Raw genomic sequence first — 17,014 nt, forward strand, 5'->3', positions numbered from 1 at the left:
GCTGGGGGGATTTCCTCTCACCTCCTCCCATCTCATTGCAGAAGCACTGTGATTACGCACTAACATCTGGTTTTCTGTGGCTTCTGGGAATCCAAACTCAGTTTTCACACTCTCTTGGCAAGCACTTTACCCACTGGGCCATCTGCCCAGCCCTCTCTTGCAAATTTCTTTTCCTTCTTCTCCCAAATAAAGGAACTTCTGAAGGTTCAATCCTGTTGCTTCAGTTCTCTTGTCCATACTCTTAGTTCGAATATGAACTGTTTCTCCCCAGTGGTCCGTGTGTGAGGGCTTGCTCCTAAGCTGGTGTTATTGTGAGAAGGTTCTAGAAATCTCAGGAGGTGGATCTAGCTGGAGGAACTAGGTGGCTAAGGTTGGTTCCTCAGCGGCACCTTGTCCCTGGCCCCTTCCTGCCTTTCTTCTGTAGGTTACAAGATAAAGAAGCTTCCCCGACACACACCTATCCCTTGAGGTTCTGTCTTACCACAAGCCCAGATCAGTACAGCATAGACAATAGTCCTAATGTTCAGAAACTATTAGGGAAATAAGGCCTTCCTCTCTTAGGTTGCTTCCACCTGGTGTTTGGTCACAGCAAGGATAGATTGAACAACCTTAATGCTCTTCCTCAACTGTTTCTCACGCTCAAAACATTTTCACTTCCACAGGTAACTGATAAACACCACTGCTTTACTGCAGAATAACAGTACGGTTTTCTACACTTGTTCTTCCTGGATTTTGAGGGTTACTTATTCTCTGGCTACTTGAGGCAGTTCAATTCTGAGGTGCTTGGTTGGATATGAGGAGGCAGACAAGCTAAGACACATACTAGTATTGCTCAAGGAGATTCTGGGATTTGGAGATGTCTCTGGCCACGCTTCGCTTGGTTCCTCAAAGAGCCCTGGTATGCCCTCCTTGTCATGCACATCACAAAAAACTTCAGAGAGTGGTCTGTCTGAAATGTCTAATAGGTGAAACTTTCTAAACAGGACTCTGATGGAGGAAGGCCATTGGTTAATTAATAAAGAAACTGCTTGGCCTGATAGGTTAGAACATAGGTGGGTGGAGTAAACAGAACAGAATGCTGGGAGGAAGAGGAAGTGAGCTCAGACGCCATAGCTCTGCTCTCTGAGGCAGACGCGATGAAGCTCGGACCCAGGATGGACGTAGGCTAGAATCTTCCTGGTAAGCGCACCTCGTGGTGCTACACACATTAATAGAAATGGGCCAAGCAGTGTTTATATGAATACAGTTTGTGTGTTGTTATTTCAGGGCATAAGCTAGCCAGGCGGCCAGGAGCTGGGTGGCAGGTACGCAGCCCGCAGCTCCCTTCTACAGGACTCCACTCCAGAAATAAGACCAGCAATAGACAGATGGGACCATGAGAAATTTACAGATGCTCTACAGCAAAGGAAATGGCTAACTGAGTGAAAATATTCGTTAGATATACATCTGATGGATGGTTAATATCTAGAGTACACAAAGAACTCAAAAAAGTAAAGACATTTTTTTTTAAATTTTTAAAAAAGTAATCAGTTGGGCACTCAGGAGGCAGAGGCAGGAGTATCTCTGTGATTTCCAGGCCAGCCTGGTCTACACAGTGAGTTCAAGGGCAGCCAGGGCTCCTTGAAAAACCCTGTTTTAAAAAACTTAAAAAAAAAAAAAAGCCCAGTAGCCCGGACTAGCTTCAAACATATTATATAGCAAAGAATGACCTTGACTTTCTAATCCTCCTGCCTTTACCTCCCAAGTGCTAGGATTATAGGTATGCACTATACCCCTTTATGGGTGTTTGGGTTGGAACCTTATGAATGGTAGGCAAGCATGTTACCAACCTACATCTTAGGTCCAGTACCAGCGTTTTAAAACCTGGTATCTAAATTATGAGACAAAGCTACCATCGAATATAAAAACTTATCCTCCGGCTAAGGGTGTATCTCCAGTGGTATGCACAAAGCCCTCACACCTTCAAATAAAACTACCTTCCTAACCACAAAAAAAATCATAGAAGAATATTTGTGTGCTAAAATGTTTCCTTGCTTTCTTTAAACCACAACTGTTGAGAATGCTACAGAGGTTGCATGACAAGCTATAAGTGTTAAATAATAAATGCATAACCAGAAACATGAATAAATCAGTATTTCAGGACCAGATGGCAAGCACTGGGTTCTTTTAGCTTGTAAGTTTACTGCTCCTTTCAAGTTGGCATTTGTATTGCCAGTCTAGAAAAATACTAACAGAAAAAAATCAGAATTCTTTCTTAATATCAAGGTGCAGAGAGACTGTGTGTGTGTGTGTGTGTGTGTGTGTGTGTGTGTGTGTGTGTGTGTGCATGCTCGTGTTATGCAGATATATGCACATGGAGGTCAGAATTCCAATGGTTTCTCTATTTATTTTGTTTTAAGATTTATTTTATGTGTGTGAATGTTTGTCTTACACGTATATATGTGCACTGTGTGCATGCCTAGTGCCTGTGGAGGCCAAAAGATGATACTGGATCCTCTGGAACTGGAGTTACAGATGGCTGTAAACCACCATGTAGGTGCTGGGAATCAAACCCAGGTATTCTGCAAAAGGAGTAAGTGCTCTTAACCACTGAGACATCTCTCCAGCTCTTCCATCTTATTTCTTTCCTTTTTTTTGGGGGGGGGGTGTTGTTATTGTGGGATATTGTTTGTTTGTTTTTCAAGACAGAATTTCTCTGTGTAGCCCTGACTGACCTGCACTCACTTTGTAGAGCAGGTTGGCCTCAAACTCATAGAGATCTGCCTGCCTCTGCTTCCCAAGTGCTGGGATTAAAGGCATGTGCCACCACCACCAGGCTCCACCTGATTTCTTAAGACAGGGACTGCCGCTGAACCTGAAGCTTGTCTTTTGGGGTAGATTGGTTAACCAACAAGCCCCGCCCCCCCCAGGATCCTCCTGTTTCTACCCCTAAGAGTTGGAGAAACAAGTGTGGCCACCACGTCCAGCTTTTCACGTGGGTTCTGGTGATCCAAACTCAGATCGTCATGTTGGCACACCAAGTATTTTCCCACTGAGCATCTTCCCACTCCCAGGGATTCAAACTCTAGTTTCAGCAAGTACCTGACAAGATAGTAAACATCTTTGAACCTCAGTTTCTTCATTAAAAATGGAAGTGTGGGGGCTGGAGATATGGCTCAGTGGCTAAACAAGTTTGATTCCAACATCCATGTCAGGTCGTTTACAACTAACTGCCTATAACTCCAGCTCCAGGGGATCTGACACACTCTCCTGTCCTCCTTATGGTATCCACACGTGTGGTACACACTTACACTTACACACACATATACACATAAAATTTTTTTTAAAAAAATGCAAGTATAATACTTACACGATTTTTGTTAATATTAAACAAGATAATGTATAAAAGTTAACTTGGTATCTAGCACGAAGAACTGAATAGCTCTTAGGTAACAAGCGACTCTTAAATAGGCTGTTATAGACAGACATTATTATAAGTCCTTTACATATCTTACCTTAGCATATCTTCAACTCCATAAGATAAGTATTAGTTCTTTTGCTTTTTAATTTTTTTAATTACATTTATGTATTTACTGGAGGGGCAGCCACAGCCCATGTGTGCATATTAGAGGACAATTTTCAGGAGCTGATTTTCTCCTTTCATCATGGAAATCCCAGAGGTAAAACTCAGGCTGCCAGAATCGGAGGCAAGCATCTTTGCTGGCTGAGCCATCTGACGTAAGTACTATTTCAAATTTCCACTTTTACAGATAAAGAAATGGAAGCAGAGTCAAATTATTTGACCAATGTTAAAACATTTATAGTGGCAGATGAAATCCAAATCCAGACAGTGAATCTCTGGATTCTCTATTGTGTCAATGTACACACACACACACAAACAAACAAATGAATACATAAACTTCTTCTCTCATGTAACAAATACCTAATGGGTTTTCTCTAGGTGACAGAGCTGTGCTAGATACTGATGAGACAGAAACAAACACGGGGAAGCAGAGAAGGTATAAGTCCACAGTCTGAGCTATTCAGTACTTTTGGAGAGCCAGTTACTTCTGTAGAGCAGACTTCAGAGCTAAACAAAGGACAGTCTAACCTAAGCAGATGACATAACTAAGGAAGGCCTATTGTTAAGGATGTCTGCAGGATCTTAAATTCTAAAAGTGAATTGTTTTAGAAGAACACACATAAGTCTACACTCTTCAGGATCCACCTGCCTCTGCCTCCTGAGTGCTGGGTGGAGATGAAGGCACGTGACAGCAGAGCTGGCCACCGTTTGCCCTCCCTTTTTCCTGTTCCTTCTCCCTAGGGCAACTGAAGGTCATTAAGTTGCCTGTGTAGCTTCTATCTGAAGTCAAATACTTCTTTTCCTGATCACTGATGTTTCATTTACCCTGACCTTTAAGGTTCTATACTCATTAGTACTTTATAATCAAAACTAAACTCTAAGTTCCACTCAGCCACACACAACAGCTATCAGATATGCGTTGGCAAGCTTTCTGTTTGGGATCAGACAGCAATTATAACAATAGGGCTCCGAGGCCTTGTGGTCTCCAGTAGTTGCTCAGCTTGGCCACTGTAGCACAAAGCAGTCATCAAAAATAAATTAACACTGCACGCAACGTCATCACTGTGGTCTTTGGGTATTCACCACACTCCTACTTGACCAACCATGCTGTAACATCCACGCTTGCTGATCACACTGATGAATTCCCAGGGGTCAGCAACTACCTGAAAGATGTTTCAGTTTAGTGTCTATTAAGAACTGATGGTCCTCTAGCCTATCTACTGCTGACATCCCCTCAAGTTGTTAGCTCTTCAACACTCAGGCACAGAAAATGAGAAATTAGGGAACTAAAAAAAAAAAAAAAACAAAAAAACTAAGACAGACTAAAAATAACAGACTTGGGTTTTCATAACCCAACACTGGTTTGTTTCTTCGTGAAATGAGCTAAATTGTTTTGATAATAAAAACATGAGTTAAAACCATCTCTGTTATTATAGCACAGCTGCATATAAATTTAGTGTTTATTATATTTCATGTGTAACCCAGCTGTGTTTTGATTCATAAATATTTTAGATCCTCTTTTCATAATCTTGTTAACAGAGAACAGAAAACACTGTATACAATACTTCTTTCAAGTATACATAAATAATGAATAAATGCCTCATAAATGATTGCATATAAAAAAAATGAGCCAGGTTTGGCGGCTCAATTTTGTAATCCCACCCCCGGGGAAGTAAAGGCAAGAGGATCAAGAGTTCAAACTCATCCATGGCTACATAGCAAGAATGAGGCCAGCCTGAGCGACGAAAATCAGGAGCTGGAGCCTAAGTATGAAGTCCTTGGTTCCCTGGAGACATACCCTCCCAGGATTCCATCCCCCAGTAGTTACCTCCTCCAGAGTAAACAAACATATACAAGAAACCAGGACACAGAAAACTAAGAAGCAAGGTAAAAATAAACGATGAGAATTTTCATGATTTGAGCCCCTATGGGTCCTTACTCTGTGTTTCTTGCTTAAAATAATGTTTTTCACCAAACAGCTATAGGCTCAAAGCCTGGAAGAGCTCCATTTTCATCTCCAGTCCAAAGCCAGGAAAAGACATATATCTCAGCTCATCACTCAGGCAAGAACTTCTCTCTTGCCAAAGGGTTGAGGCTTGATTGGTTGAAGGCTATCCATATTAAGAGGGCTACTCTACCTAACTCGGTCCATTAATTCAATTTAAAATACACTCTAACACATCCAGAGTAATATCTGACCAACTATCTGATAGCTCATGACCCAGGTGATGGGTTGATAGGGCATAAAATTAATTACTACACCCCAGACTCTGAAAAGGCAGTTGGAAAAATTCCAATATTCATTTGATTTTTTGCTGAGTGCTGGAAATCAAAGCCAAGACCTTGTGCATACTAAACAAGCACTCTATCACTGAGATGCATCCCCAGCTCCAACATCCATCCTTGCTTTTTTACACCCTCTGTCAATGCCTACATACTCAGTGATGGGTTTCATTTTTATACTTTCAAACATTTTATTTCAATATTCTTTGTTCTTATCCACCAATCCTTTCTTAATAAAAAGCATTCTTAGGGCTAGAGAGAAGGCTCAGCAGTTAAGAGCATAGCCTACTCTTCCAAAGGTCCTGAGTTCAATTCCCAGCAACCACATGGTGGCTCACAGCTGTCTGTAATGAAGTCTGGTGCCCTCTTCTGGTCTGCAGGCATACATGCAGACAAAATATTGTACACAAAATAAAAGGCACACGCCTTTAATCCTAGCACTCGGGAGGCAGAGGCAGGCGGATCTCTGTGAGTTCGAGGCCAGCCTGGTCTACAAGAGCTAGTGCCAGGACAGGCTCCAAAGCTACAGAGAAACCCTGTCTCGAAAAACTAAAAATAATAATAATAATAATAAAAATGTTTGGGGCTGGAGAGATGGCTCAGTGGTTAAGAGCACTGGCTGCTCTTCCAGAGGTCATGAGTTCAATTCCCAGCACCCACATGGTGTCTCACAACCATCTGTAATGAGATCTGGCGCCCTCTTCTGGTATGTGGGCTTACATGGAGGCAGAATGTTGTATACATAATAAATAAATAATCTTAAAAAAAAGCATTCTTAACAAAACAGGAATTTTTGGGTTTTTTATTGTTTGTTTGTTTGTTTCTGAGACATGGTTTCTCTGTGTAACCTTGGTTGTCCTAGAACTGTTAGACCAGGGTGGCCTGGAACTCACAGAGATTCACCTGCCTCTGCCCCCTTGGATCCACATCCAGGAAGATTTCTGTGAGTTTGAGGCCACCCTGCCCTACAAATTGAGTTCCAGGACAAACAGAGCTATAACACAGAGAAATCCTGTCCTGAAAAAACAAAAAATAACAAAAAGGACCGTGTTCATGCCCCAGACTCTTCCACAAAGAAAAGAAAGAAATACCGTAAACACCACAGATGAAGTAACACTTTACAATGGATTTGATTAAACTTTATCAAACATTTTGGGAGGCACAAACCATATTCAAACCAAAGTACATATGAACCCAACTTTTAAAAACTAAGTTTATGGCTAGAAAGATGGCCCAGCAGTTAAGAGCACCTGCTATTCTTCCAGGAGTCAGATTTGATTCCCAGCAGTCACACGGCAGCTCACAGCTGTCTGTAACCCAGGCAATCTGATGCAAGCAAAATAGCCATATGCATAAAATTAAATGAAAGATAAATATATTTAATTATATTGAAATTAAATGCTCAATGAAAGACAAAAATAATATTTTAAGACATGAGACTGTCATATATGGTAGTGCAGTCCTGTAACCACAGCACTTAGTAAACAGATTTGAGTCAATGTAAGTTCAAAGCCAGCCCTGTCTATACAGTAAGTGTGAGGCTAGCCAGAACACGCATGCTTGCACACTTATGTACATATACACACATGCACCCCACAGGGAAGGGGGACTATAGGTGGTTCAGAGGCAGAATGTTTGCCCAGCATGGACAAGACCCTGGATTTCATTGCCAACATTGTAACAATAAAAAAAAAAAAACAAGTAGAAGTTACATGAATGAGGTCTCTCAAAATAACTTAAATCATACCTGATAGTTCACAGTTTATGAAATCCCAGCACACAGAAGGTTGAACAGGAGAATCAGTGAAAGTGTGGTGCTAACACCTGTAATCAACACTCAGAAGTGGGGGCAGGTGGATCTCTAGGAGTTCAAGGCCAGTCAGGGTTACATGGAGAACCCCTATCTTAAAAAAGCAGGAAGAACCAGAGAACACACCATAAACAACTATTAACTCTGCAGTGGTTCTGACCATCAGGAAAGTCCTAGGAAAGAAGATGAGACATCACCACTCACCTTGAACACTTCAGAGAAGAACCCAGATCCTATTTTTTCTCGGGTGAAGTCATCCAAACTCGTCAGTCTGGAAAAGGCACTAATAATTGCACGATATGAAGATGAAGAAACTCTTCCCACTTGGATAGTGTTCCCATCCCCTCCACCAACTCCTTCAAACTCTTCCAGACGCTCCACACGTGGGGGAAATCCTGCAATTGAGTTCCGCTTGCTCCGATCCATAATCTCAAGACTACTTCTTCTTTTAAAGAGGAACTCCACTCATAGTTTTTTTTGTTCAGTTTTACTTCTTTTCCAGTGTGACACTACAGAAAAAATACAAAACTTATTTTACTAAAATCATTGATGACTATATGAAAACTAACAAAAACTCAATGCAAAAAAATGTTTACTTCCTTTTGCATTCTACCTCTGATTTTCAAATCTAAATAATGCTTCTATGTCTTCTCTTTCAAAACATACACAAAGGCAAGCTGTACGTAAAGATCATAGACTACATCCTTTAAAAAAAATATTTTTAAGCCAGGCTGTGTTGGCACACATCTCTAAGCCCAGCACTCTGGGAAGGAGAGGCAGGTGGATTTCTGAGTTTGAGTAGGCTCCAGGACAGCTAGGGCTACACAGAGAAACCCTATCTCACCTTGCCCAGATAGGCATTTGGAGTTTTATTTGGTTTTTCTTTTTCCTTCCTTCCTTCCCCCCCCCCCCCCCCAAGACAGGGTTTCTCTGTAGCTTTGGAGCCTGTCCTGGAACTAGCTATTGTAGACCAGGCTTGCCTTGAACTCATAGAGATCCACCTGCCTTTGCCTCCCAAGTGCTGGGATTAAAGGCATGCATCACCACTGCCTGGCCAAGAAAACCTGTCTCAAAAAAAATTATTTTCAATATTTATCTATTTTATTCTATGTATATGAGTGTTTGCCTGCATGTATGTATGTGTATGATGTGCCTATCTGGTACCCACAATGGTCAGAAAAGGGCTTTAGAGCCCCTGAAACTGGAGTTATGATGGTTGTTCATGTACGTATGTGTATGATGTGCCTGTCTGGTACCCACAATGGTCAGAAAAGGGCTTTAGAGCCCCTGAAACTGGAGTTATGATGGTTGTTGTCCTAGCTAAGTTGTTGTTTTGGTTTTTTTGGGGGGAGGTTTAAATCTTGTTTTGTTTTTGTATTTTGAGACAAGGTTTCTCCTTATAGCTGCTCTGGTTGTTCTGGAACTCACAGAGATCTGCTTGCCTCTGCCTCCTGAGTGCTGGGATTAAAGGTGTGTACCACCACCAGGCTAGCTTGTCCTGGCTAGTTTTATATCAATTTGATACATGCTAGACTCACTTGAAAAGGGGTACTCTCGACTGAGAAAACGCCTCCATAAAAATGTACCGGTTGGCAAGTCTGTAGGGTATTTTCTTAATTACTGACTACGTGGGAGGGCCCAGCCTATTGTGGGTGGTCCCATCCCTGGGCAGGTGGTCCTGGGTTCTATAAAAAACATACTGAAAGTCATGGAGAACAAGCCAATAAGCAGCACCCCTCCACGGCCTCTGTATCAGCTCCTGCCTCAGGTTCCTGCCCTCATTGAGATCCTGTCCTGGCTTTCTTAAGTGATAGACTATGATGTAGGACTGTAAACTGAAACAAACCCTTTCCTGCCCAGGTCGTTTTTGGTCAGTAAAAACCTAAGACAACTAGGACCCACCATCTGAGTACCGGGAACCAAACTCAGATCATGTGCAAGCACAACACATGCTGTACCCATTGAGTCATCCCTCCAGCCCCATAGACTACAATCTAAAGAACACAACAGCAATCCATCGCTCTTCAGCCACCCATCCCTTTTGCAGAAAACCAACTGCAAAGGCATGAGCTGGGGCAGAGATTACACTAAGTCTGAGAGCTTTATCTATTGCATGCCATTTGATTCTCAAATCATTCATCATAAGGATTATTATCATTTCACAGAGATCAGGTAACCATACTGTCACTGAGTGACAGAGAAAATTAAAGTGCAAGACTGGTTCAAAAGCCTGTGATCCTGCCAGTGTCCCTCATGGCCTCACATATTGTTATTAATTAAGAAATTATCCATCGCCGGGCAGTGGTGGCGCATGCCTTTAATCCCAGCACTCGGGAGGCAGAGGCAGGCGGATCTCTGTGAGTTCGAGGCCAGCCTGGTCTACAAGAGCTAGTGCCAGGACAGGCTCCAAAGCTACAGAGAAACCCTGTCTCGAAAAACTATAAAAAAAAAAAAGAAATTATCCAAAGATAGTGCAGGGCATGAGACAGTCTTTAATTTCAAGGCCAGTACAGATTGCACAGTGAAACCCTGTCTCTAACACACACATACATACATACATACACATACACACACATGCAGTCTAAAAATTATCAAGCTGCATTGTAGCTCAGTAGTAGAGCACTTACCTAGCTTATGTGAAGCCCTGGGTTTAAATCTCAGCACCATTAAAAAAAAAAAAAGGTGCTTTATAAATGAGCTAAAAATTCACTGCTGATTAAAATTGACCACTCAAGACTCTAAAGGGGCTGGAGAAATGGCTGCATGGTTAAAAGAATTTGTTATTTTTGCAGAGGATACAAGTTTACAAGTTCAGTTCCCAGAACCCACCTGATGATTCACAACCATCTACAGAACTCCAATTCCAGGGGATCTGATGCCTTCTTCTGACTGTAAATCTTGGTCTCTGGCTTCCATCTTTGGGAGCCCCGCCTCTGTACCCCTTGCACCTTGACACCTCCCTGAGGAGGGTCAAGGGGTCAAAGTAGCCCTCCAAACCTTGACCCCTCCCCAGAAGAGGTCAGAACCACTCCTCCAGTCTATTTAAACGACTCCCCAAAAGGTCAACAGGCAATGTCCCATCCAGTCCCGTCCCTAACTTTTAATTCAGCTTGACAGAGATTTTTGCGTCGACAGGGAGCTCATGTTAGAAAATATTTCTAGCCGGGCGGTGGTGGCGCACGCCTTTAATCCCAGCACTCGGGAGGCAGAGGCAGGCGGATCTCTGTGAGTTCGAGGCCAGCCTGGTCTAGAAGAGCTAGTTCCAGGACGGGAGCCAAAAAAAAAGCTACAGAGAAACCCTGTCTCAAAAAAAAAAAAATAAATAAATAAATAAAAGAAAAGAAAATATTTCTAACACTGACCTCCAAGGGTACCCATGATCACATACATGTGGCAAATAATCCTTTTTTTTAAAAAAAAAAAGTCTTAAAAAAAAGACTGCAGGCTATTGGTTAGTATATGCATAATTAAGAATAAAAGCACGCTGGGCAGTGGTGGTACACTCACTGAGACAGGTGGAGCTCAGTGAGTTCAAGGCCAGCCTGGTATACAAAGCAAGTCCCAGGGCAGCCAGGACTGTTGCACAGAGAAACCCTGTCAAAAAGAAAAGAAAGGGAGGGAGGGAGAGAGGAAGAGAGGGAGGAAAGGAAGGAAGGAAGGAAGGAAGGAAGGAAGGAAGGAAGGAAGGAGGCAGGCAGGCAAGCAAGCAAGCAAGCACAAGATCTCTGGGCAGTGGTGGTGCACACCTTTAATCCCAACACTTGGGAAGCAGAGGTGGGCAGACGCCTTTGAGTTCGAGGCCAGCCTGGTAGACAGAGCTCTAGGACAGCCAACGCTACACAGAGAAACTCTGCCTGAGGGTGGTGTGGGGGAGGTGGCGGGATGGGATAATGATTCAGGATCACTTTTTCTGAGAACTTATTATAAGGATTCTATTCAAGATAAACCATTTTTTAATGTGTACAATTGGGTGGGATCCATTTGTCTTTTTCAGTATTGTTGCTTTTCACTTGAAACATGTAACATTTGTGAGATGCTTTCGCAAGCATGATGAACCCACCACTCACCCCGTGTCTACCTCCACCCATGGAGAATACTAGAAGCACCCACAGAAGCACCCTACACACAAAGCTGCCTCTTACCACAATCAAAAGACAGAACTTTACCCAATATGCTACTCATGGCTGCTTTCCCAGGAATGTAGAATTGGATTAATTTCACCCTACCTCCATACTAGTGCTTTCTACAATAGAATCTGTGTAAATCAGGAACAGTTGACCGAAGCCATTTTTTACATTCATATTGGAAAGCAAGAGGAAAAAAGTTACAAGCCTGGAGGAATTCGGTAGGGAGGGCGAGGAACCGACTCAGCTTCTCCATGGTGCTGTGCTCTCTAATCACTGGGGCCTAACGCATTCTGGAGGTTTTATAAAAGATCCTTTCTTCTTCAAAATGAAGTTATTGGCCTGGTGGTGGTGTTGCATTTGGGAAGCAGAGGCAGGAGGATCTCTCTGAGTTCGAGGCCAGCCTAGTCTACAGAGCAAACAAACTCCAGGACAGTCAGAGCTACACAGAGAAACCCTGTCTCAAAATTTTTTTTTTTGTTTATGCTAGTTCTACCAGAGTCTCCAGAGGAAAAAATAACCCGAATTCCCAAAAAAACAAAAACATCTATGTACCTTTATTGAACATCTCCTAAGAAGTGGCATCAGGGGGCTAAAGAGATGGTTCAGTGGGTAACAGCAATGGATGCTTTTCCAGAGGACCCAGGTTCGATTCCAAGCACCCACATGTCAATCACAAATGTCCGTAACACCTGTTCCATGGGATTGGACACCCTCACACTGACATACATGCAGGTCAAACACCAATGTACATAAATACTTTAAAAAAAAAAGTGGCATCGAAATCCTGTCTTAAAAAAAAAAGTACCATACCAAAAATTTAAGGTTACAAAAACGAAATATTAAATTTTACAACCTGAAGTGTTCGCCAAGTAATCATCCATTTTAAATCTAGAGAAACATAGACAAAAAAAGTGAAAATACAAGAAGTAAATGAATAAACCGGGCAGTGGTGGCACACTCAGAAGGCAGAGGCAGGTGGATCTCTATGAGTTTGAGTACAGCGTAGTCTACAGAGTGAGTTCCAGGACAGCCAGAGCTACATAGTAAGATCCTGTCTCAAAAAAAAAAAAAAAAAAAAAAAAAGCAAAGTAAATAAATGGGTTTTGTTTTGCTTTCTTAATTTGTGTTCTGTGATATTTATTTTTCAGTTTTCGGAGAAGCTATTTTGTTCGACACATTCTTATTTATTGGGCTGGGGGCAGACACTGGAGCCACAGTGCACATGTGGAGGTCAGAAGAATCTGGGCCTCGGTCCTCTCACTCTGCCATGTGGGTCCCAGAAATCAAACCCAGGTTTCTGGGCTTGACCACACGTGCCTTTACCTCTGAAGCAGCTCACCTGCCCAGTAAAAGCTATTTATTAACCAAGTGTGACATGGAGCCCACAAAGTGAGGGAGAGTATTTTGTCTGTTATTTTAATAAAAATCAGCTAGAGAGTCACAGAGGAAAACAAAGCCTGATATCTCAGGGTTGGAGACAGGTAGACAGTCACAAATTCCAGGTTAGCCTGGTCTATACAGTGAATTACTGCCATCCAGGTCTACACCTGTCTCAGACACAAATAAACAAAAACACAAAAACAAAGAATTACCCGAGAAGGCCAGGCATGGTGGTGTACACATGTAAACCCAGCATTTGGGATGTTAAGCAAGAAAAAGCCTTATAGCAGAAGCCAGTCTATAAGCTACACAGAGAGAGCCTGTACCTCAAAAATAAAACCAGAGATGTCTAAAACCCATAGTTCTCATCTTCTACTTGACCTGGAGCATCAGAATCTCTTTGGAGGAGGCCTGGAGATTTTAACAGGCTCCACAGTGATTCTTATTTATTCCAAAAGCAAACAGTCCTCAACAGGAGGAAAAGTAGAACTGTCTTGTTTCAGGATGTTTTCTTTACATGTTTGAGTGTTTCGCTTGGATGTATGTCTGTGCATTACTTGCACGTCTGGTGTCTGTGAAGTCTAGAAGAAGGCTTTGGATCCCCTAACTGGAGTTAATGGTGGTGTGAGGACCTGACTTTGCAGACTCCATTTTAAAGAGGGGGCATCATCTTAAGCCATATAATGAGGGGGGATCTCAGCTCAGATATGTGCTGCGATAGCACAGTTTGGATGGATACCCTGAAAATAGCCAATTAAGGAGCTAGGGAGCAGGGACATAAACCTTAACGAGGATCAGATGTTCCTAGGAGGCAGCCTGCCCTTGAAGATACCTTGTCAGTTATTAATGGCTCTTTGTTAGGGTTTTCGTGCCCAAAACCTGACCAATGGTTTCAGAGACTACCTTGCCCTATGCCCTCCTTACCCAATCCCAGGATGACAGGACATGAATGCCCCTTACTATGGCATTTCCCCTTTAAGAGTTCCCCCCTTCCCGGGTTCAGGCTGCACTTCCCTCACCCACTGCATTGGTGTGGTAGAGGTATAGTTCAAACTCAAGTTTGAATATTAAAAAACCCTCTTGTGCTTTACATCAGAATCTGTCAGAATCCAGTTTCCTTTCGGGGATAATAAACTTGGGCATAACAGTGGCTGTAAGCGGTCATATGCACGCTGGGAACTGAAGCTGGGTCCTCTGTAGAATAAGCTCACTTCACTGCTGAACCATCAGAGACAATGGAAATAACTCTTTTTAAGCACTGCACTAGAGGGAACACTGTCCACCATCACAGGAAGGCTTGGTGCCCAGTGGTTCCACGGTGGCGGGAATGCGAGGATGCTCGTTCACATGTCAGTACCGCCTATATTCAGGGCCAGTCAGTGTTCCTACCCACCAGTTAATCTGCTCTGGAAGATTTACACACACCCAAAAGTGTGCTCCTGTGGTTCTCTGGGCAATTTATAACCCATTCGAGTTTGGTAATTAAAATCAAGCATCACAGTGTCTTTCTGACTCTTGATTCTAGACATTCACTATAAACACTATAAAAAATAGGCAATTGTTGTGACAAGAATGGAATGTTTAATGTTTGTCTAATCAATAATCATATGACTTAAGTTAACTAATGGCTATATGCTATGTGTATAGTAAATATAACCACCATTTTTGTTTCTACTTTACAGAGGACTGGAGATGAAACAAGGTTAAATATATTTTGGTGCATATAACTACAAGATAGGGAGCAAGGATTTGAACTTGAATTCTTTGAAGACCATAAGACTTATTATTATGTTAAATATAGAATATACTGTGTATATTTCCTTTTTTACCCCCTTAAAACATCTTCTCCTGTACTACTGGACTGGCATCAAACATGCTCTGGCACTGGCCTTGAAATTCTGAACCTCCTGCCTCTACCTCCTAAGAGTTTAGATTACAAGCATGCATGCAAAACACACCTGGCTCTTTTTTATTTTATTAATTTTGAAGACAGATCTCACGTGGCCCATGCCTGCCCAAGTGACGGAGGCCTTCTTTTGTTTGTCTGTTTGAGACATGCTTGCTATGTAGCTCAGGCTAACCTTGAATACATGGCCCACATTTTCTTAACCTCTTTAGTGCTGGGATTATGAATAGTGCCCCTATAACTGGCTAATTGTGTGTACTGGCTAGTCGTATATCAACCTGATACACCCAACCACAGTTATCTGAAAGGAGGGAACCTTAACTGAGAAGAAACCCCCATAAGATCCAGCTGTAAGGCATTTTCTTAACTAGTTATTGATGGGGGTGGGTCCAGCCCATTGTGGGTGGCTCCATCCATGGGCTGGTGGTCCTGGGTTTTATAAGAAAGGAGGTTGGGTAAGCCATAAGGAGCAAACCAGTATGCAGCACTCCTTCATGGCCTCTTCCTCAGCTTCTACATCCAGGTTCCTGACCTGCTAGAGTTCCTTCCCGTCCTGGCTTCTTTTCATGCCGAACAAAGCAATGTGGAAACATAAGCTGAAAACCCTTTCCTCCCCAACTTGGTGTTTGCTCCTGGCATTTCGCTGAAAGCAATGGAAACCCTAAGACATTGTGTTACTGAAAACAAACCCCAAAACTTTTCTATTCCCTCTTGAAAAATGTTTGAGCTTGGTGTGGTGGAACACAGATATTATTTCAGCACTCCAGAGGCTGAGGCAGGAAAATCTGAAGTCTGAGATCAGCCTGGGTTTCTTTCATTCTCTTTCTCTCTCTCTCTCTCTCTCTCTTTTTTTTTTTGTTTTGTTTTTCGAGACAGGGTTTCTCTGTGGTTTTGGAGCCTGTCCTGGAACTAGCTCTTGTAGACCAGGCTGGTCTCGAACTCACAGAGATCCACCTGCCTCTGCCTCCCAAGTGCTGGGATTAAAGGCGTGCGCCACCACCGCCCGGCTTCATTCTCTTTCTCTATTCTCTCCTCTCTCTTTTCTTTCTCTCTCTCTCTCTCTCTCTCTCTCCTCTGTCTTCTCTCTTTCTTCTCTTTGTCTCTCTTTGTCTTCCTCCTCCCTTCCTCTCTGTGAGGATTCAGAGAGAAGGACTGTGCTGAAAATTGAGCTAGAGGCCATTCACATTCTATTTTGGCAAAGAATCTAGTTCTTGCTTTTGATCATATCCTGAAAGCTGAAGTGAGACTGAATTTAAAAATCAATGGGCTAATGGTGAGTAGTGGTGGTGCATGCCTTTAATCCCAGCCCTTGGAAGGCAGAGGCAGGAGGATCTTTGTGAGTTTGAGGCCAGTCTGGTCTATAAGTGAGTTCCAGGACATCCAGGACTACACTAAGAAACCCTGTTTCAAGGGGGAAAAAAGGCGGCGGCAGCGGGGGGGGGGGGGGCTAAGTTCAAGGAGGAAATTTCAAGACAATACAAAAAAGTAGCCATGCCATGGTTATTGCTTACAGTATTTACCCAGAGAGAGCAAGAGAGAGAGCGAGAGAGCGAGAGAGAGAGAAAGAGAGAGCGAGAGAGAGAGAGAGAGAGAGAGAGAGAAAGGGAAAAGATGAGAAAAATGTACATATTAGCAAAAGAACAAAACAAAACAAAAAAGGGTGTGAACCCTGTCAAAGTTATGGACAGACTGTGCATCTTAGTAAGGAAAGGAACCTGAACCCAGTTCACATGAGAATGGGCAGGTGGAGACAAAGTAGCTGTAAGTTAAAGGCTAGCACCATTATGGAGACACTTCAGACTTTGAACTAGCACAACAGGAAACAAGACACCACCCACTGAGAGCGCCAAGGTATAACAGAGCAAATTCCATATGAGAGTATCTGAGAACACAGCCATCGGGGTACCCTGCTGGAAAACGGCTGAATGAGAAGCTCTTTTCTCACG

General features: G+C 42.8%; 1 protein-coding gene across 3 annotated transcripts in view; it reads right to left on the minus strand.

Annotated features, from left to right (window-relative positions):
- The window catches only part of Tesk2 (testis associated actin remodelling kinase 2), a 109,092-nt gene that overhangs the window by 66,543 nt on the left and 25,535 nt on the right, over positions 1-17,014 (minus strand). For all 3 annotated transcript variants that reach the window (XM_041653098.1, XM_041653097.1, XM_041653096.1), the window contains exon 2: positions 7,860-8,164. In XM_041653098.1, the coding sequence (XP_041509032.1) occupies positions 7,860-8,081 (222 nt within the window). In that variant the 5' untranslated portion in view covers positions 8,082-8,164. The remainder of the gene's footprint in view (positions 1-7,859; positions 8,165-17,014) is intronic.

Source organism: Microtus oregoni, unplaced genomic scaffold, assembly GCF_018167655.1.
Source record: "Microtus oregoni isolate MIOR12 unplaced genomic scaffold, Mior012 000005F_ref0000423, whole genome shotgun sequence".
NCBI lineage: Eukaryota > Metazoa > Chordata > Mammalia > Rodentia > Cricetidae > Microtus > Microtus oregoni.